Below are 20,666 nucleotides of genomic sequence, written 5' to 3'. Positions count from 1 at the left end.
TATGCAAACATGCCCTTAATGTGACTTCATCATCCATGAGCAGATGCACCAAAGAATATACCCTACTAGGCATAACCACAGAAATTCAGAACTCATGACATGCTATTTAACTCCATCTCAGGAGAGGGAAGACAGGCCTGGGTAGATACTTCAGAAGGAAGTGTTGTTGCCTTGTGTGCACATCAAAAAGCTCTCCATTCCCTCTAACTCGTAGTTCCAACAGCAGCTGACAGCTCCAGCCTAGCTCTCTTGTTGGACTGCAAAGCGTCAAATACAATGACAGCTGCCTAAATTCATATGAGTTTGCTAACATTAAGTACTTATTTGACAGTAAGAGGTTTGGACTGTGATTACTGATCATTTTACTACCAAAAGAAAAAAAAAAAACTAACCATGGGAGTTGTTCCTCCACCCCTAGTTTTCCCTTGATAAAGATTTTTTGCTCTATCCTGAAGAAGAAAGTGGTTTGGACCTGGAGGGCTGGGTATGGTGTTTTCCTCCCCATTCCCCCCAAATCCCAGCATTTCTGCCCATCTCTAATTGCAGTGATTTGTGTCTCACTCTTCAGTAACATGCTAGCTTCCAGTCCAGCTGGAGAAATGCAGTAAAGAATAACTTGGCAATAGGCAATAATAAAAAAGCAACAAGGACAAGCAGATTCCAGGCCAAAACAAACCACTTTCCCCTGCTAAGAAAGAATTATTTTTTAAAATTTTCACAAGTCCATGGATCTGAATAGAATGGCTCTAACCTCAGTGTTGTAACGATGCTGATAAATTAAGAGGGAAGCAGCCAGCAGCCATCCTGAGCTTAGCAAGGCATCCTCAGATGACAGGTAAGTAGGTTCAGAGGGAAAAGACCACATCCAGGTGCACTCCAAAACCTTCTGGAGGAGCTCGAGCAAGGACACATTGGAGAGCAGCACTGCCACTGCTGTACAGGAGAAACAGAATGAATCATAATCATAGAATTATAGAATGACTTTGGTTGTAAAGGGACTTCAAGGATCATTCAATTCCAACCTCCCTGCCACGGGCAGGGCTGCCAGCCACTAGATCACATACTAAATCAGCCCGCCCAGGGCCCCATCCAAGCTGGCTTTGGACACCTGCAGGGATGGGGCATCCACAGTTTATCCACCTCTGTGGGATATCTGTTCAAGCACCTCACCACACTCTCAGTGAAAAACTTCCCCCTGACATCTAATCTAAATCTTCCCTCCTGCACAGGAAATTGAGACAATTTGCAGAAGTGAAGGCCATCCAGCTGGTTTAAGATATTGCTGAACAAGAGAAGTGGCCAGTGCTCTACTTCTACACTGACTCCTGGATGGTGATATGTACCCAGTGGGAGTGGTTACAGCAGTGGATGCAGAGAAACTGGCTACACAGAGGCATCTGGGCTGCTGCACTATGAATCAAGGAGGCTGATGGGATGTCACAGGTTAAATCAGCTTGACAAGCAGAAGAGAATTGCAGAGCACATCCCTGCTGCTGTGAAGCAGCCCTAGCTGCCATGGCTGGTCAAGCTAAGGCTGTCCAGCTACAACACTATTCATCTCCCACAGCATGAGCGACCTCTCAGGCTGCTACTAAAATGACCAGCCTTTAGCCAACACAGCGAGGAGGTTGGTTATTGCTGCCTCTATTATTGTTTAATTTTTTGAACCATGGCAATTACCAGGACAATTCAACAAGGCACCAAAGCCCCACTGCTGTGTGTTATGAAGAAAAAAAATACAGCAGTTCTGCCTCTCAGCAGCCAACTCCTGAATCATCAGAAGGCAACAAAAAAAAAAAGCCAAACCCTCCATCTAAAAAGAAAAAATCACCCCAAACACAAAGCGTTGTTTGTTAACCGTAACCCTGCATCAGAAAGGGGAAAAATCCACCTTTCCTGCTGAGACAGTTAGAACACAATGTCTGATGGCCAAGGCACAACCCTGCAGAGATTAGCTTACCGATCAATACAATCTTGCCTCACCTCTCTGTTGACTACAAGGTGTTGTCTGATGAAGGCTACAGTACAGAAAATTCAAGGATGGCTGCAGGAGGTCTATGTCTTTCGGCCTGCATTTCCCACAGAGGTTACTGACTGGAAACAAAAGAACATGCGTTAACGCAGACACCAACATAATGCAGCACCTCAGCACAAACAAGAAGTCGGTCAGTTGGGAGTGAATTCAGACAAGAGCAACACAACCTGAAGCAAAATTAAACAGAGCATGGTACAAACAAAGCAACAAGCCCTAGAGAGTCTGCTTTAGACCAGACAGTGTACTGGAGGATGATAATAGGTGGGGGGGGGGGGGAGGGAGGGGGAACAAATACAAAACAAAACAAACAAACAACAAAAACAACAGAGAAGGGAATATTAAAGGGCACACACCACAGTGGGCAGTAATGAATCCAAGAACTACAGACTATTAGATAAGTTACCCAATTCCATTGAGCAAATTTGATCCTAATACTGGATAGACCATAAAAAGCCACACGTCCATTTCACATGGTGACCAATAACCAGACCAGAGGATGGTAGGAAGAGCTGTGCTTCTTCACCTGACACACCGCTCACAGAAGTAATAAACGCACCGTGCCTGCTGGAAGCACCAAATATTTAGCAACAGTGTTTAGCAAGAATTTGTGAGGGAAATGCAGGAATGCAGAGCTCAACAGCACTATCATAGGAGATCTTTTGGAAAGCTTAAATTCTAAGTAAGCAGTTCTCAAAAACAAACAAGCAAAAAAAAAAAAAACAGATTGACATGCCTCCCTACACCCCTTCCATCTACAGGCTGGTTTTATGTAGGCCTCATCAGAGAAGAGCACTCTTCCTTCAAGAACATAGGCTGAGAAGTAAAACAGGGAATGAAGGGGTGGCTGGGGCAGAGAGAGAGTTGTGTAGAAAAACAAAACAAACAGAACAGAAAGAAAAAGCAGAAGGAGCTTGTGACTTTTGAGAGCAGCTAAGCCATGCTCTGAAATTACAGAGGCTAAGAAGAGCCGGTATAAAAAAGACATGATTCTTTCACAGTCCCAGTTCCCTTAGCTAATGAATGTCTGAGAAACACTGCTTCCTTACAAGGACAACACAGGCAGCCTTGAGACATGGAACATTTCTAATTCAAAGTGATAACCCTTCAAAGTCTTCTGTAGAAATCAATTTGACAGAGCAGAAAGAGGTGAGAGAATGATCAGCTGAACACTCTTCTAGTATCCTTCACTGATGGCCTGCATGAATCTCCAGTTGCCAGGCAAGAGAGAAGTAGTCATCTACTAACAATCAGCAGACGAGAGCAGGCCAGGATACGTGGAATAAACAAACACACTCCTCTCTTCTACGTCTCAGGAGTGGAGCAGGCAAGTCCTGCCAATGGCTGGGACCAATATAATTTGGATTCACATCCCAGGGGAAGTCTGGCTACACTGGGCTGTTGGTCCCCACTGGCTGGTTCACAGGACACCCCTGGGGCCAGGATCTCAGTGCTGTGCTAGCAAGTGTCCTGGTTTCAGCCAAACAGCGGAGCCAGGACAGCTTGCCTGAATTAGGCACAGGGTTCTTCCATACCAAGTAACATCATGTGAAAACCTGTAAGGCTGTAGGGAGTTGTAGGGCAGTCACTGCACAGGGGCTGTTTGTATTTCACTCGGGTGGGTGGTGAGACTTTGTGCTGGTAGCGTGGTGTCAGCTGGCAGGTGGTAAGTAATTGCATTGAGGGTATATATATATTGTTATCATTGCATATTTGTTTCCACTTTCCTCTTCTGTTTCAGTAAATAGTTTTTATCTCAACCCATTTTTGTTTCCAGTTCTATTTTGTTTCCAGTATCTCCCTCATCCCACTTGGAGGGGATGTGAGCTATGTGGTTTACAGATGCCAGCTGGGCTAAACCACAGCACCAAGCATGGATGGAGAAGGACGACACACAGAGCACATCAGCACATCACGTATCACATCAACAACAGTCACAGGCTCTGAAATCAAGTCATGGCCACAAGAATATTTCAACCACCTTCTGAGGTTTTCAAACAAAAAATGTACTGCAAAAGACATCTGCCTCTGCAAGAGGCAGAAAAAATGTATTTTGTTGCCTAAACTGGTAACAAGAGCTCTTTGCAACACTTTGGCTATGAAAGTATCTTAAAACAACAGTAAGAGTAATGCACTTCTCAAATGACCAAGAGCCAGCCCCTCATCATCTTATGTATTAACTACTGAAACAGATCAAAGTCCCTGGGAGAAGACGGATACACACAAGCTCACCTTGGTGAAGCAGCTTGAAGTCTGTGCTGTCCAGCTCCCTCATGCCCTTGCTCCGCAGCTGCACCAGGAATAGGAGGCTCAGCAAAATGGGCAGGTTCCTGTTAGCTATGAAGGATACTGACAGTTCAGTTTGTCAGTGAACTTTAACATTCTACCTCTAAGTGTGTCAAGAATTGTTAACTTTGTTGCTCAGGAAGGAGAGTGAGTTAAGGAGCAAATATTCCCCTTCTCCACACTGAAACACACCTACATTCTCCCAACCTCATTCTCATCTCTATAGTTCCTTTGGACATGGCCCCCTTTCTAGAACTGTGGGTTGGTCTGAATTACATGCTGGATCCTGCCAGTACCACTCTAGGAATAACTGGAAAAAAAGGTGGAAAGAAGGAGGCTAGGGTCATTATTTACACCCTTAATAAACCACGTAAGAGACCTGGTCATTACACATTCAAATTCATATATTTAATAAGCTAGAATCACCAGCCCATTCCAGACAACCCTCTTCCCATCTACTTGACCATCACCAGCAGCCTATACCTCGACAGCAGGCCAGAAGCTCAGAATACTTGGCTGTGCAACACTTGTTCTGGATTTTGTGAGGCTGGAAAACCGCCAGCGGGCAGAACAGAGACATGAGATGTTAGAAGCCTACGTGGCAGATCTGTATGCAAGAATGAGGCTCTTCAGACCACCAGCTTCCCAGAGCAAACACATCCCTCCCTCGTAACTCTAGGGTAATAAGCTGGTGATTCTAGCTTATTATCCTCTACAGCACTGCTAACAGGTAAGGATTTTGTACTGAACAGAGCCATACGTACAGCAAGCAGCACTCATTTCCAGAAAACAGCTCCACAAAGACTTAGGAGTTTTCAGTTTTGATGACAGAATATTTACAGGTATCTTAAACATTACTGTGTTCTTGATGAAATTTGCCTTTCCGCATGGGGCTGCCAGTAATTAATTGCTAATTAATTCATGATGTGCACAATTCCAAAAAAGATAGCTCTAGCAGATGCCAACATTGCCTTCTTTATGCACATTTCAAAGCATTCTATACTATCATGCTCCTACTTTTAACATCCCCTCTACTCCAGCCTACCAGACTTTCCTCAAGCTAGGGCAAAACAACTGCCCCTTTCATGCTTTCATACCGACTTTGGGCAATGGAAACACCCCGACAGAGCAGTTAGTAGTGTTAGTGCCCCCCTTTAAGGACAGCCAAAAGCTGATTTGGACTCCTGTCCTTGAAGAGCTGAAGATATTCCAGCTCTGCTCCCTTTTTCATTTCAGGCTCACAGGCAGCTTTCACAGCACCTTTACTGATAGGTTAACAGTCCCTACTCCACTGCCAGGGCTGGTAAGGAAAACAGAGACTTCCTCCAATCATAACCCTGCTAAATGTTTGAAAGAATTAACAGAATTGTAAAGTCTGATAATATCACAGATCCTGTTTGGGGATCAATATCATGAATGATTCAAATGATGTCTGTGCCCAGCCTCTGTGCCTTGGAAACCATCTGAATTCAGGCACACCCAGCTGTCTTGCACAAAGGAGGCAGAAAGGATTCTGTCTTTCAGAAAAACTTACCAGCACAGCTCTCCACGTGAATACCTAGGGCAACATAAACTTGCCTCAGTTTAACAATCATACCTCAATAAAAGAACAAACTTAAATCTGAAAAAGACACTTCAAAACAAGAATCTCTGGATAAGAAAATTAAATAAGTAAAGTTCTGTTTGTATGTTTCCTCATGTAGATAAGTACCAAAGCTACGTCAGCAGCTCAAAAACACTTCATCCCACACTGTATGATGCCAGCCACCTCCCTGGTTAGTTGACAACACAAGACCCAAGTCAAAGAGGGGAGTCACCTTGTAAGGAGGCCGAGCTACTCTCTACAAGTAGCTGCTGCAGAATCTGTAGGAACTGATTCCGGAGGAGGTCACAGACAAATACATCCTCATTTTTTTCCAGAAAGGTCCTTAGAGCCATCAACACCTTCTGAGACACCTCCACAGAACTTGAGCAGACCAGGTCCTGGGAGGAAAGAAACACACACATTATCTTTCTGCCCTGATTAGGGAAAAATCACCTCTATTTAATACCATTATGCTAATCTGGTGTCTTGGGAAACATTCTAATAAGGCACTGTTCAGATTGACTATGTCCTGATTAAATGGAGTACTGGATAAAATAGGAGGACTCTCTTCTGATAGGCAGCACTGACTAATATCCTGTTTAAAGAATCTACTTGGCTATGGAACGCCCCAGTCCAGCACAAAAGGATAGAGGAAACATTTTTTAAGGTCAAGGCTTTAGAAAAATGATTTCACAAAGCCAAGACCCTGTTTCCAAGAACACAGAGCCTCTGGCACTTCTGCTCTCCTTGTTGTTTTGAAAAATCAGGCCGCATATTAAGATGCTTGCCTAAAATCAAGCTTGTGAGTCAGTTCGTAATTAGTCATTTTCAGAAGACTGAGGTTGGCAGCCTACTATCTACAACAACAACACAACAGCTAAACTGCATGAAATGTACATAAACCAGACAAGCAATCACTCAGTCACTGAAAATGGAAGAGTAATGTATACAGCATTCAGCCCACAAGCCTTCCTGAATAAAGAGCTGTCTGGAGTCTCTGAGCTAAATCCCACAGCCAGTAGCCTTAATTTGGGCATTTGTTTGTTGCTAAGGTGTTTAATATTAAATTTACCTGCAGAGCATGTATAGATGCAGTTCCATAAAGACAAGGCAGAAAATGCCCCATAGTGCTGACATAATGAGACAGTCAACATAAATTACATCAGCACTGCCATTCCTCTCCCAGTAGTCCTGGCTACTGCATTGCAAATGGTACAGCAGAATGAGGTAAGCAGGAACAAAAACTGGTCTGAGCAATGTTACCAACCCTACAGCCTGCCCTAAGCCTTTTCCTGCTATCTTTGGGAACCTGTACTCAAGAAAAGCAGTTAAGGTAAGAACAGGCTGCTTCTGCCAGAAAAAAAAACCTTTTGTTAGCCTAATTCCTGCCCACATCTGAGACATTCAGGAATAAAGGCCTGAGAGTCGTCTGCACAACATGCTGCACTTACATATATACATACCTACTCCATATAACGTTCAAGAATGGAATCTAATATCAGTATTCTGTAACTACTCTCCAAGAGGTCAGCTCAGATCTGGAGCATGGAGAAGACAAGTGGGCCAGTGTGTGATCACACCATATTCATCCCCAGGTGAACACACACAGCACAGAATAGTGCTAACCGAGGGCCACAGCCTTCCTGGCACTGGTAAATGCTTCACTGTGTTAACATTTTCCTCCCAACTCAGGATCTCAAGGTCTCAGATGAAGCCACAACCATCTGTTCTATATAATCCAGACTTTTAATAAAAGCAGAAAGCAAATAAATCATCCTTGGAAGGGCATTCCTTTCTGTTTCACCCCACCATGCAGAGGCCTTTCCATTTCACTAGTGGATTCTCAAGCTGAGGTTATTCACCTCATAAGTTTTGTTTATTTCTGACAGTATATTTATTTCAGGACATTGCACTCTTTTATTAGGCCATCTAAATTCAGATTGATTATGCTCTTCCCCAGCTTAGAGGTAGACTGTCAAAGCCTGTGATTTATTACAACTCACTTTAAAGACTGGGACAGAGTTAAATTAATGTGTTTCTGCACAAGTACATGGCAGGACAGGAAAGGGGAAAGTAGGAATGCTGCATGATTCAGAGAAGGAGCCATCATTTCCCTTTTGTGTAGTGATAGACCTGCGATGTATATTTTTAGTTTGTGGAGTGATGGGTTCCAGAGCTACTGCCAAAGGTAATGGGATAGACAAGTCTCTAGGGACACTTTTTGTTAATTTGCACTGATTTGTCAACTCATGGATCACTTTTACTATGGCTCTGGCAATACTATAAAAGCTTGGATTCTGTTATCTACTCTGTAATATCTCCCTAACTGTTAAAGAACTGCCTGATGGAAAAGCCCTTCTGTCAGTCATTTCCATAATCTGGATATTAAAATTTACTTTATAGTATCTAAGGTTAGAACAAACACATGCCAGCTTGTAACACCACAAGGGTGCCCACTCAGAATCAAACCTGGCTTCAAACATGGATTGTCAGCAAACGCCTGTTTGCTGACATTGGTTTCTATTCTCGATGATACATCAAACATATGTAGAATCTAAAAAATTCCTACTGTAACAGGCTGGAGAAGAAACATCACAGCTGTTAGCTTTTGGCATAAATGTAAATCTTGTGTTCTTGTGTGGAAGTAACAAGGATTTACTTATGCAGCTGGGTAGGCAGTCATAGGACAAGTGGCCACCAATGCAGGGGTGACAGGGCAGGTGGGAGAGGTGCAAGTGAGCAAAGACCTCTGAGTTTTGTATTTTAACTTTTAAGAGCAATGCAGTGTGCTACTTGCAGTCTTGAAAACTCCGAGCAGTGCAAAAATCTCTGGCAAGGCTCTCCCGTTAAAAACCCGAGCAAACAGAAATCCAAGCCCTCAAGATCTGCTGCTTTTGAACATTCTTTGTTCCTCATATCCCTCTCATCTATTAGTAGAATACCATTGCTTCTAAATTAGCAAAGCAAGTTCTTAAAAGGCTGCCCCAAAAGAATCTAGACTATCCAGCTGTGTTCTGGACAGAGAAAAGGAAAAGCCCATGATTTCCTTGCATGGAAATCATCAGCAGCACCTTTCAGATCCCTTCCTAGCCAATTCTCAAAATTCCCTTTCTATCACAGTGAATGGATGACAGAGAAAGGGGTAGCACATTCTCACAATCCCATTTGCTGTTATCAGGCTTGATGCAAGGTGGAAGCCTGTGTATAAACTCAAGGGCCCTTCTAGCAGAATCTTTGGCCTCGGAACAGCAGCATTAAGTGCTCTAATAACCAAAAAGCCCTAATTGATCCCCCTAAGTTACAGCCAGGATAACAGTCGGTCCTTGTGAGTCACATACCAGTAAAATAAATAAAATGCTGGAATTGCTCTTCAGAATGGGAAGTAAAGGGTTAGCATTGTTCAGCTGATCAGACGTGCCAAAAGCATCTTCTTCAGTCTCCACATGATTGCAGTCTTCCCAAGAAAACCAGAGCTGCAGGACCTGGTGCCCAAATCTGCCCATAAGTTCAGGGTAATGTAGGAAGAATTTCAGCAGCAGAGGACAATGAATGTAGACCAAGCTCAGATCTGGGAGATTATCCAGGATCCTCTTTACAGTACACAGTGACCTCTGGTAAATGTGTGGGAGAGAAAGGGGGAGGTGGGGAGACAACAAAATAACTGCCAAATAGTGAATATCCAAAAGCCAAAGCAGTGAGATTTTACTGTGAAAAACAATCACATTGCCTTTTAACCAGACAATCAAATACATCAGTTAAACATCATTTTGTGAAGCCCATTTGCATCACAAAGGCTAAGAAACTTGTAGGCTTTATGCAGTGCTCAAAGCTGTGCAGCAGCAAAGGTCCATATGGGAACATTAGAAAGCCTGCTGCAGAGGCTGTGGATGTGTTCAGGAGACTGGAGCTATGAAATTCATAATATTCTGTATGTGAGTTCACAGCCTATCCAACACATTTACGCTTCCCACGCAGACACAAGTTTATTCAATCAAATCTATATCCCCTAGTGGCTTTTCACAGCTAACTTTCCAGAGTGTATATGCATCATACACTCCTCTCTCATTCATCACTGACTGCATCAAATTACTTTCTACAAGAGGGTTGACGAGAGCTGAGAAAACCTTTAACAAAAAGGGTTCAAGTGTTCAGAAAGAAATCTTTTACCGAGTCCAGGGCTTTGCCTTTGTCCTGACAGACAGCAAGAAGGTAAAGCACAGCTCTGAGTACGTATGGAGGGGGCCAGTCTCGGTGGTCCTGTGCTAGCAGGAGAAAATTTCTTATGGCTAAAAACAATTCAGTTTCTGGGACAAACCTGCATTCAAGGAGATTGGAGCAGAAACAAATCAGACATGCCTTAGCCACTGATACATATGTGTGATGGCCACATAATCACTTACCTTGTATGCTCTTGGCTCACCTGTCTCCAAGGGTGTAGGCAAAGTATAAGAGGAGTATGAAGCAATGTTGGTGGTTGCAAAGAGACTGATCCAAGGAGAGAGGTTCAGGGTTTTCAGCCAGGAGGAGAAGGCTTTCTGCAACTGTGTAGTTTAATTGAGGCAGACTCTTCTGCAGGAGCTCAGATATCTCTTGCTCTAGAAATAAAACTAACATGAGCAGACAGGGGAAGACAAACAGGGGGGACTGAAGCACCTATCTGCCTATAACTCAAGCATGTTAAATTAGTGAAGCTCCTGATATAAGAAATACCAAAGCCAACTTAGTACCTCACAGTCTGCAAACAGTACATGAAACAGCAAGTGTATCTCCATGACTTGGTGTGAATACAGGCATAAGATCTGATATATTAGAGCTAGCCTCAGGGATGAAAAGAAACTTCTGTTTGAGGTTCTCAACTCTTTCTGATGCTGACAGTACAGTGACCAACCACTGCCAGTAGAAAAGTAGATTTCGTGATATGAAAACTTTCATCACTTATCTGGGATTGACCTACAATGCAAAGCTGCAGTATAGACAGGAAAAATAGAGTATGTCAGAGGGAAAAAAGGACTTGAATTCCCAGATAAGGGTGACTCTGTGGCAACTAATATTATTGTAATTAATCCATGCACAGTTGTGCTAATAAATGTCACCATGTAAACGAAACCATAGGCACACATCTATTCAAGTAAAGCCAAACTCTTCTAAAACCATTCTCTGGCTTTTATCTCAATTGATTCATTCTTAAAACAAAAGAAATCTCTAAATAGAACTGATACATGTTCCTGTGTCCCATCCCTTCCTTCATCTTTTCTTTCTCTTTTTTTCTTTTTTTAAATTTGCCTAAATAGAGGCTGGCCACTAAACCCCAAACTTGCCTTCTTGAGAAGAAGTTCTCTCCTTCCCTGTGGCAGAGTAAAGGCTCAGGCATAAGTTGCAGAGGAAGCTGGAGCAGGCCTGATTCAAGGCAGGATTACTGTAAAGAAGAGCAGAAAATACTGTAAGAAGGCTAGAAACACCCTCTTTACACTTTCAGTGTCACAAACTGTCTGCCAGGACTTTGGTTTACTCACTCATCATATTCAAGCACCTGCTCTGTCACTACTGGACTCCAGAAGCCAACCCAGGCTTCCAGGAAAATCAAGAGTTCCCAGAGAACAGTCAGCTCTCAGACATGGCAGGTGCAAGTAATGATGACAACAGTAATTTTAGATGCCTTGGGATGACATGAATACAGTGGGATACTCTCACAAACCTCAAATCCTATATTCACAGGAAGTCTTGAAAGTGCAGGGCCCTGAACTGTGCAAAGAAGGCTGTATGAGGGTGGCTCCTAATAATCGATTCCACTCCACATAACTGATTCCAGTTTACCACTGCAAACCTTTTTGACACAATGGTGTTTACAGGGATGAACAAGGAAGAATACCAAGACTAAAGGGGTGAGAACAGTTCTATTTCTAGGTATTTCTTTTTGTCCAGTTATTCCAACAGCACGTAATCAAACAACTTTGCAGTGTAGCACAGCATCCTTGTATTGTACATTATTGCATTTAGAAACCTAGATCACCCCACACACGCACAAGTGTCCTCAAACTGGTAACCTGGATGAGGGTGCTGTGTATTTTGTTTACTCTTTTACTTAGATGCAGTCACAGGAAAGAGGAGGTAAAACATCTCTGTAGACCAAAAGGAAGTTTCCCTCAGTCCTCCTCAACCTAGAAATCACAACCTCTGCTACAGAACATTCTTTGCAATGCCTCCTGCTGAAGTCTTCCTCCTCCCTTCCCTTTCTTACATAATATGATGGCACAGGGAACAAAAGTAGTGGTAATACATGTATTGGAAGCCAGGGTTCAGATGGAACTCATACTACTGTTACTTCATTACAAAACACCCACCAACTTCACTATTTAAAAGTCAGGCTGCTTTATCTCTGTATGCACAGCTTACAGTGGAACTCAGGATTCTCACAAAGCTGTGAAAATTTACTCTTGCCCTTCCTAACTCCTTCTCCCTTCTCACACATCCAGCTTTTCCACAGACAGTTAAGTGTTTATATTTTGCTCTCAAGTCTTTCAGCCTCCCTTGTTTAATTCAGGTGCATTAAATAAGGCATGATCTGCTTTTCTGTCTTTTTGACTTGCTCACAATACACATACAACGATACCTTTGTATAGAGCAAAATCTGGCTTTCAGTTCCAGTGTCAGTCGGATGAAGCAGGAGGATGCTATAGAGAAAGCAAGACACAAACGTCAAAGGAGCACAGAATATGTACCATAAGGCAAAACAGAAGACTGGCCCCCTAATCATCTCCACGCAAATCTAGCAAATAGAGCAGGCCATCTCAGTAAGAATACATTTTAGGCTTCCCCAATAGGCTCTCCCACAGTAAACTATTTCAGGTTTGGTTTGGAAAGGACTCTGAGTTTTGTTTGTCTTCTCAGAAAGAGAAAGGAAGATCTATATGTTCAGAAGAGAGGAAATCTGCATCATCTCTCTGATGCACAAACAGCAAGAAATACACAGAGTGAATAAGAATTCCACACAATGAATGCCCACCAACAATTCCAGCATAATCTCTATCCAAAGGAACAGCCAGTTCTGAATGTTCCAGGGGAAAAGATGAAGCTGATATAATTTAATTATCAAAAATAAAATCTATCCAATCACTATTGCTAGACCAAATAACTCTCTCATCCTACTGATCATGACTGTGTACTCCATTCTTACTCATACAATCATGTCACATAATCCTCCACAAACACTCTGGTTAAGCTCCCTGCCTCTGCAACATGCTGCTGCAGGAAGTTCCATCAGTTAACAGCACAGAGAGCATGATTCCATCCCCATACCCAGCTTTTTGGAGAACTTATCTCTCATATTTGGCACCACTGCAAAGAGGGTATTAAGTGCTGAGATGAAAACCTCCATCACTGAGGAACTGACAGATGTTTCCAGGTAGTTCTGCAGAAGGAAGAAAGGAACAGATGAGCGATACACAATACACGCTGAAAGCTGCAGCTTGCCTCCTGTCTCCTGCCCCCCCAGAAAGTTAAGATTAGTAAGTCCAGACAAATGGAGGAACAATTCTTCCACCAAAATGCCTGGCAGCAACTAACATTGCTGCCCCTACAACTCTGGCCATAACTGCTCTTGCAGATCTGAGGGCTAACTCTGGCACAGCATGCAACACAACAATACACTGAAATGCAGCTGACTTCAGTAGCGCTTAATACCTGTGCTTTGAAGTTTTATTGGGCAGTGGCAAACACAAGCATTTAAGTCTAGCACTAAAATGTTCCGAGCAGAACAACTCAGCTCACCTTTGCTGAAGGTCACTGAGCAATTTTACCACAGTCCATTAATTTTTACCCAAATTCAATGAGCAAGAAACAGCACTATGAATTTCTCCACCCTCTGAGACTATATACTCCCATTTGCATGAACTGTATAACAAATACCAAAGTCAGCTCTGGAGAGGTGGCAAATGCCTCTGCTATTCTAGGTTTACTCTACAAGCTCTCTTCCCAAAAAGACCTATGCCACCTACTGTTGGTGCTTGAGGGCACCTTCCAGGTACCCAAGGAACAGAACAATTCCAAAAGAAATTCTACCATGACCATGGGGATGCAGAGACTGTCACAGATCCTCAACAGGAACTCAGAAAAGTTGTTCAGCGTCTCCTTGCTCTCTGAGCAGGGAGCAGTGAAAGCATTCTCCTGGGCCATGGGGTCACTCTGTAATTCCACTGCTAACCTACAAACACATAGCAGGTGCCAGAGGAGAGAGAAACACTCATACATCACCAACAGTTTTGTCTTATTTCCAAGGAGTTCTTCAGTGACCGAAGACATGAGAGAACCTCATAGGTCTGAATCACATTTCTTAGGGGACACAAACAGGTGTGACAAAATTTTCACTGTCACTAAACATTTCTCTTATTGTTTAACTGACAAGTGCCATGCATTGAACCCACCTGTGAATTTCAGTGGTGGGGTTTGACAAAGGAACTCTGTCACAAGGATAGATGGATAGACATGCACATGATACCCATCCTTATTCCTTCCTTGTCCTCACCTGCAAGCATTTCTGAAACTTTCCAGAGTGTTGAATAATAGCAGTCCATATTTCCAAGAAACTCTGCTCTGGGACATCGATAACAGGAGATCACCCTGCTAAAGGACAGAAGTCTTCAAAATGTTGTATTCACTGTTGTCAGAAAAAAAGAAAAACTGATTTCCTCTTTGATACCAGCAGCAGGAGGAACAACATACTTCAATCACTCCTTTTGCATGGATGTTTTTTTATTATTGCGCTCTCCCTAGGGAAGGCAGAGTTAAAAGATTTACACAGCTCTTTCTATGGAAAACAGAATTATAAATCCACCAGTTCTATCCCTTGGGCAGTATAGCCTGTATTGCCATGGTTCGGTCTAATCTGAGCTTTAAGCCACTCAGCTTCAAACCCTTCTGGGAAAACTTGGGTGTTGTCTTTTTTTTAATTTTGTTCCTTCCATTTACTCTTCACACAACACTGAACAGTTCCACTCCCTGCTCAGAAATCACTACTTAGGCTCAGATTTGTAAAAAATTATGCACATACTGGCCTTTGTTCTAACACAGCGTGTCCTACTGAGTTCAGCCAGAAGCTAAGTTCCAGGTCAGAATTTGTCATCTGCCCAAACTGTGAACAAACCACTTGGAACTCAAAATCTGCCTCTAAACCTTAACAAGCTGTGGTGGTCTTCTCTAAATACTGCCAGAGGAGAACACAGCAATGCATTGGAGCCTGACAGTTCAGAACTCCTTATAGTTCCCATTTGATACTGTAACACCTAATCACAGCTACAATCATTTCCCTTTTACACTCACTAAACACAGACTGGATTTCGCTACTGCCTTGCCTAATTTTCTTTCTGTAAAGCTTTTTTATCCTGAAAGGGACACAAAGCTCTGTGTGCACAAATAGACTGACCAACATCTACCAATGGGGCAGAAAGCTCTCCTGTTTTCTCCAGGCAGAGAAGACAGGCATTAGATAAGAAACAATTTGGACCTAAGGACAATTCAACAAGCATTTGGAGTTCTGGTACCCCCACAAGATGTTCTTGCCACTTCAGACATGCAATCTAAACTTAAGTGGCCCTAAGCACAGAGCAAGAAGATTCAGCCCTTGTCATGTCACTGGCCATCAGTTATGAGAGCTCTCCTGACAGATGCACAGGTCCCAGCAGCACATCACATTAACTGCATATTCCAGGAACAGTAAAGAATTTGCAGTTCAAGCAGCAGCTACCAATTCCCTCGCTGAGGAACCACTGTGCATACAACGTGACTGTCTTGGTCTGAAGGCACAGTAAGAGATGTTCATTGCCAAAAAATAGATTGACTAACACAGCCTACAAGGCGGGGGCCTAAAGAAAGGGAGGTTCAAATTACCTTGCAGCACTGAACATATAAAGAGAGCAATATACTAAAATGGTGCCCCACATGTTTTCACTGATTTAGAAAAAGCACTCACCAGCACTCATTTTCATAGATAAAGATTGTTACCATCTCAAGCCATGAGGATCAAAAGACACACCAGAGACTACAACAGTCACAGGTAAGGAGATGGAAAAAACATGCAACTTCCACATGCTGTGCTAGGAGGATCGTCCTGTCCTGCTTGGTACTACCAAAGTGCACAGTATCTCTTGACTTACTTCATGCTTGTTGCTACTGTGTGGTGGGGAAAGGTCGACACATCGCTTCAGCACTGCCTCCAGTAGTTTCTGCAGATTTTCATATGGGACTGGAGGGGAGCTCAGATGATCCTTCCTGAACAAGCAGAAAGAAAGACAATGAACATGTTCTCAGCTGGGGACATTCTGCATGGGAAGACAACACCAGCAGAATTAACTCCTCTTTGGAAAGCAATATGCCACTGCCATCTCTCTCCAGTACAGCACACAAAAGTCAGGAGGTCTGAATAGTTCCTTCTCAGACACGAGCCCAAACACACCCTCACTGCATTCAGCATCACAGATTCCCACTACAATCAAGCACAGTATAACTGTGCACGGTCTAATACTTGCTCTTATCTGTCTGGAAGGGGCACAGTGTGCCAAAGTCACAGCAGCTGCAGAACAAGCCTGATGGAGATGCTAGGTCCTTGCTGCAGCAGCTTGCTGCCTACCACAGCTTCATCACCCTGGCAGCCCTGGCAGGTAGGTGGGAAGCCAGCTCTGCTGTACCCATGCCTATCTCAGCCAGAATTCCCACTGCAGAGCACACTCACCCACACAGACACAGGGGAGCTGCAGAGACCAACATTTCTTCAGATCTATCTGAAGAAAAGCCTGTAAATACTTTCCTGCCTACCTCAGAAAAGCTGCCACAGCTTTCACAGCCTCCACTACCACCTCCAGCACTGGGCAGTCCACTGTCTTCATCAAAACATCAATGGCATCTATACATATACCTCGGTTCGTGAATAATTTAATCTCCACCGGTTGCCTGCAAAGAGGAAACAGAGTAAGCAAGGAGAATATTGTCAGGTTAAGTAAATGTATTGTCCTCTCCTTATTTGACCAAACGGAGTGAAGAGCCATGTGGCTCCAGCCATGAGTTTTAGTATTCAGAGCCAGCTGCTCACAAGGATGCAGTCTCAAACTTGAGTAGGTGGAGGGTTTGCTACAAAGAGTGAACTTCAGCAGGTCTGGAGTCCTACCATGATGAAAAGAACCTACAGTCTGGATGACTTTGTACTGTGCCTGCACATACTGACATGAAAAACACATGAAAAAAGAGGCTTTGCAAAACACAGTCCCTGTATAGGACTTTATGCTGAGGCCATCTGCTCTGGCATTTGTAGGTTCATCTAACAATTCGTATTTCTGAGTAAACAAGCAAACGCTACCATAGTAGAAGAAGGACAATGCCAAGAGAATAGTTTCTCTAACAGTCCTGCAGTGATTCTACTGCTGGATGCTGCTGGGACAGGGACTTTCAAGAACTTGAGAAGTAAACAGGAAAAAACAGAAACAACCATAATTCAATTGTTTCGACATTTTTTCTTGATAGTGACCATTTTGGTCATCTGATCACTTTGTGACCCAATGACTTTGAGCACTCAGCATGAGAGCACGGAGGGATGACAAGCCATTAATCCCATTACTGGGCAGAGATGTACAAATGACTCATCTGACTCCTGGAAAGTCAGGTACGCTCGTGAAAGAGAGGAGAAGGTAAGCAGCTACATGTGGAAAAGAGGCATTAATGGTCTGCCAGAAAGTATCTCCAAAAGCAAAGCAAGAAAAGAAGCAGAGCATGATAGCAGCCAGGCTTGGAAGCCAGAGTATTCCCCGTTACTCCATTTTCATAGACATGACAAGACTAAGGCAAGCCAGGAGCACGTGCTCCACAAATGGGAGAGAAGAATCAACTGCAGTAGAAATTAAATTAGTAGCTCAGCTGCAGGCAAAAAGTGAACAGAGGCAGAGCCACTCTTCAGCCACTCAGTGGAAGCAAATCCAGCTTGGCAGTCACTTCACATTCTGCTGCAAGAAAGGGCAGAGAGGTGGGCAAGGCAGGGATAAGGCCAGGGAACGCAGGCACCAGGACCAGCCTCTGGCCCAAGCCATATGTGCTGAACTTCAAGTTGTTTCTACTTATATTCTATTTTTATTAATCCTTTCTATTTCCTTCCTTTAATCACTGACCCTTTGAAGTAAAACACATCAGGAAAAAAAGTCTTCACTGACTCATGCAGAGGAGAAGGGATGGAGGAGTACTGCTGACTCACCCAAGAGGCACAAACCCACTTGCAATATGGTGTACTGTGATGTCTGCAGGGCCAGGGAAACAAATGCATTAAATACAGAACTCCTGCACCTTCCTGCAGCCCCATGTCCTTGGATCCCAAACTCTGTGCGCCACTGTGGTTGTGCTGGGAGAGAAAAGCACTCCACAGAGAGCTTCCCACCATTCCTGACACTTTTGACAGTGCCAACAGAGGCAGTACATCTTGTCTGGATAACATCAGAGCGTGGGGGTCAATTACAGAGTAAGAGAACCCAGCTGCAAGGAAAACCAAGAGATGTTCCAGCATGAGACCATTTTCTCCATATGAAACAGTTTAAAATAAAATGGCATTTTAAATGTAAGCCTCTGAGAAACAGGACGTGTGTGCTAGAAAATGAGAGTAATTGCATAGAACATTCTCTTTGTTTTACAAGTGTAAATGCTGTAATTAGTGTTTCCCACATTTTGGTTTCTCTTTCTGACAGATCCCACACTGGCCTCATCACACTGTTCTTTCTCCTTTTTATCCTAGCACTTGCTACAAAAATTGACTGACATTTCCAAAATTCAGCTCTAGGGCTCTCTTGGGGGACCTAAGTGGCAAAAACAAGATTCTGTCACTAGCACAACACGACATGAACAAGATCATACAGGCAGGAACAGGAAGCAGAGAAGAAAAACAAGCCAGAGTATGTTATTCCTTAGCAGAAAACAAGGGGAGAAACTGACAGAACGCATTAATAGTTCGGCCTGGAATTTGTTTTTGCTGTTTGAATTTAGCTCAGATGAAGACAGAGAACTAGAAGCCATGGAATGTACATGCTCTGTTTTGTCACTTAGCAGGAGCCAGCTGGCTCACATATACCTGGACTTTCCTAGGCTTTGCCTCCTTTTATGCCTACAGATGAAAGGAGAATTCACTCCCCAGATTGCCAAGGAAGCAGGGAGAGGCAGATGTATTGGTGGAAATGTGCACAAAGAAGGCAAGCTGGGAGATTTGGAAACAGCTATCAGGCCCTTCTTCACAGGACTAAACACAAGGGCTCAAGAAATGCAAATATTTGGCCTAGGAAAAAGAACTCAAAAACCAACAGTTTCCATTTTTAGGCATCAAATTCTGCATCTGTGAGTCTGACAGGGGCAATCCCTTACCGTTTCACTATTTCAGTGAAGAGCAGGAGCCCTTGCTTGTGTAACTCCATATTGTTCAACTGCAGGACATCCTGGAGACTTCTCACCAGAGATTCTATGCCTGCAATATTCAAGAGAATTTACAGAGGAGGATTTTAACCCCCCCCCCCCTCAACCTCCCAAATTCCAGGATGGGAGAAAAACAAATATTTGAAAGGAAGGAAGATTTGAACAATCATTCCTCTGAGCCACTGTCTGAAACAACTGCCCAAGCCATCATTTTCGCTCAGCTCCCTGATAACGGGCATCAGCTCCCACTGCTGAAAGGAAGTCCAGAAAACAGAAGTAATTTGGCCTTTCTTCCTAAAACCACCTTTGACACCTCCACAGAGGTACCTAGCAGTAACTCCTGATAACTGGCTATTACTAGCAGTCAGGTTATAGTCACAGTCACTGGTTATTATAGTGGATGCATGCTCATCAGAAACTCATTAGGACAGCGACACTGTAAACTCAAGCCGCGGTAGACATCACAAACGCATCCGATAGGTACTCATTTTCAGTCCTTTATCCATCCTGACTTGACACTGTGATTGTGTGTAAAGCACTGAAATTCAGCTAGAGGCACAACAAATGCCAGCAATATTACTGGCGGTCACTGTCAGAAAGGCCGATGACTCACCATACACTGTGTGACACTTGGAGAAGAAAAGGCGCTCTTCGGTGAGGAGAAGCAGCGAGCAATACACTGACCAGATGAGAATTTCACTGCTGCACATGAGGCACTCAAAAAGGAATTCTGTGAAAACACACATACAAATAAGGTCGCCCCGGTAAGAGGCTCACAGCGTGGCAAAGCTGCTCCTAGAACAGAGCAGAGGAAGGAGGAAGAAAGCAGGAATCATACTGACAGCCAGAGGGAGAACGGATGTATTATGAAATGGAAGGAATGGAGGATGGAGTGAATACTCAGAGGCATGCTAGCCTTCAAACCACGGTGATTGGAGAGCAGAGTCCCCCAGGCAGGCTTCTTCCCAGCACAAACTTAACAGGCAGGAGCTGAATTGTGGCTCTAGCCTCTGGCGTAAATGAAGTCACAAAGCAAGCTTTAACACAGATGCGGTGATCTTTTTTTTCCTAAGAACTTTCACATCTCACAAAGAATTTGCAAAATCAAAGCACTTCTGTCTTCTGGGAATAGAGTGAACAACAAACCATCTCCTAAAGCTATATTCCGAAGCCAGATCTACCAGATCAAATTCTATGAAAATTCACAATATTTAGTAAGATAAGATGGAAACCCAGCCAGGTTAGACTTTGCACCTATGCTTCAAGAGGTTCCTCGACCAAATTCTTGCTGAGGAAATCCCATTTTGCCAGTTGACAACTACTTTTATACTTTCA

General features: G+C 43.5%; 1 protein-coding gene across 4 annotated transcripts in view; it reads right to left on the bottom strand.

Moving 5' to 3' along the window:
• Window positions 1–20,666, bottom strand: part of MEI1 (meiotic double-stranded break formation protein 1) — a 36,300-nt gene that overhangs the window by 7,550 nt on the left and 8,084 nt on the right. For 3 of the 4 annotated variants that reach the window (XM_052667259.1, XM_052667262.1, XM_052667260.1), the window contains exons 9-24: window positions 19,945–20,061; window positions 19,284–19,383; window positions 16,710–16,844; window positions 16,052–16,166; window positions 14,425–14,522; window positions 13,962–14,103; window positions 13,200–13,311; window positions 12,514–12,574; window positions 11,222–11,319; window positions 10,324–10,498; window positions 10,071–10,218; window positions 9,242–9,514; window positions 6,136–6,301; window positions 4,265–4,369; window positions 1,984–2,094; window positions 752–933 (exon numbers count right to left, since the gene is read on the bottom strand). In XM_052667259.1, the coding sequence (XP_052523219.1) occupies window positions 752–933; window positions 1,984–2,094; window positions 4,265–4,369; window positions 6,136–6,301; window positions 9,242–9,514; window positions 10,071–10,218; window positions 10,324–10,498; window positions 11,222–11,319; window positions 12,514–12,574; window positions 13,200–13,311; window positions 13,962–14,103; window positions 14,425–14,522; window positions 16,052–16,166; window positions 16,710–16,844; window positions 19,284–19,383; window positions 19,945–20,061 (2,138 nt within the window). The remainder of the gene's footprint in view (window positions 1–751; window positions 934–1,983; window positions 2,095–4,264; window positions 4,370–6,135; window positions 6,302–9,241; window positions 9,515–10,070; window positions 10,219–10,323; window positions 10,499–11,221; window positions 11,320–12,513; window positions 12,575–13,199; window positions 13,312–13,961; window positions 14,104–14,424; window positions 14,523–16,051; window positions 16,167–16,709; window positions 16,845–19,283; window positions 19,384–19,944; window positions 20,062–20,666) is intronic. The other variant, XM_052667261.1, reaches the window with a different exon arrangement.

The sequence above is a fragment of the Tympanuchus pallidicinctus genome, unplaced genomic scaffold (assembly GCF_026119805.1).
Source record: "Tympanuchus pallidicinctus isolate F22 unplaced genomic scaffold, pur_lepc_1.0 scaffold8, whole genome shotgun sequence".
In the NCBI taxonomy this organism is placed as follows: Eukaryota; Metazoa; Chordata; class Aves; order Galliformes; family Phasianidae; genus Tympanuchus; species Tympanuchus pallidicinctus.
The sequence above is the reverse complement of the archived record's forward strand: the minus strand, read 5'-3'. Positions and strand labels throughout refer to the sequence as shown.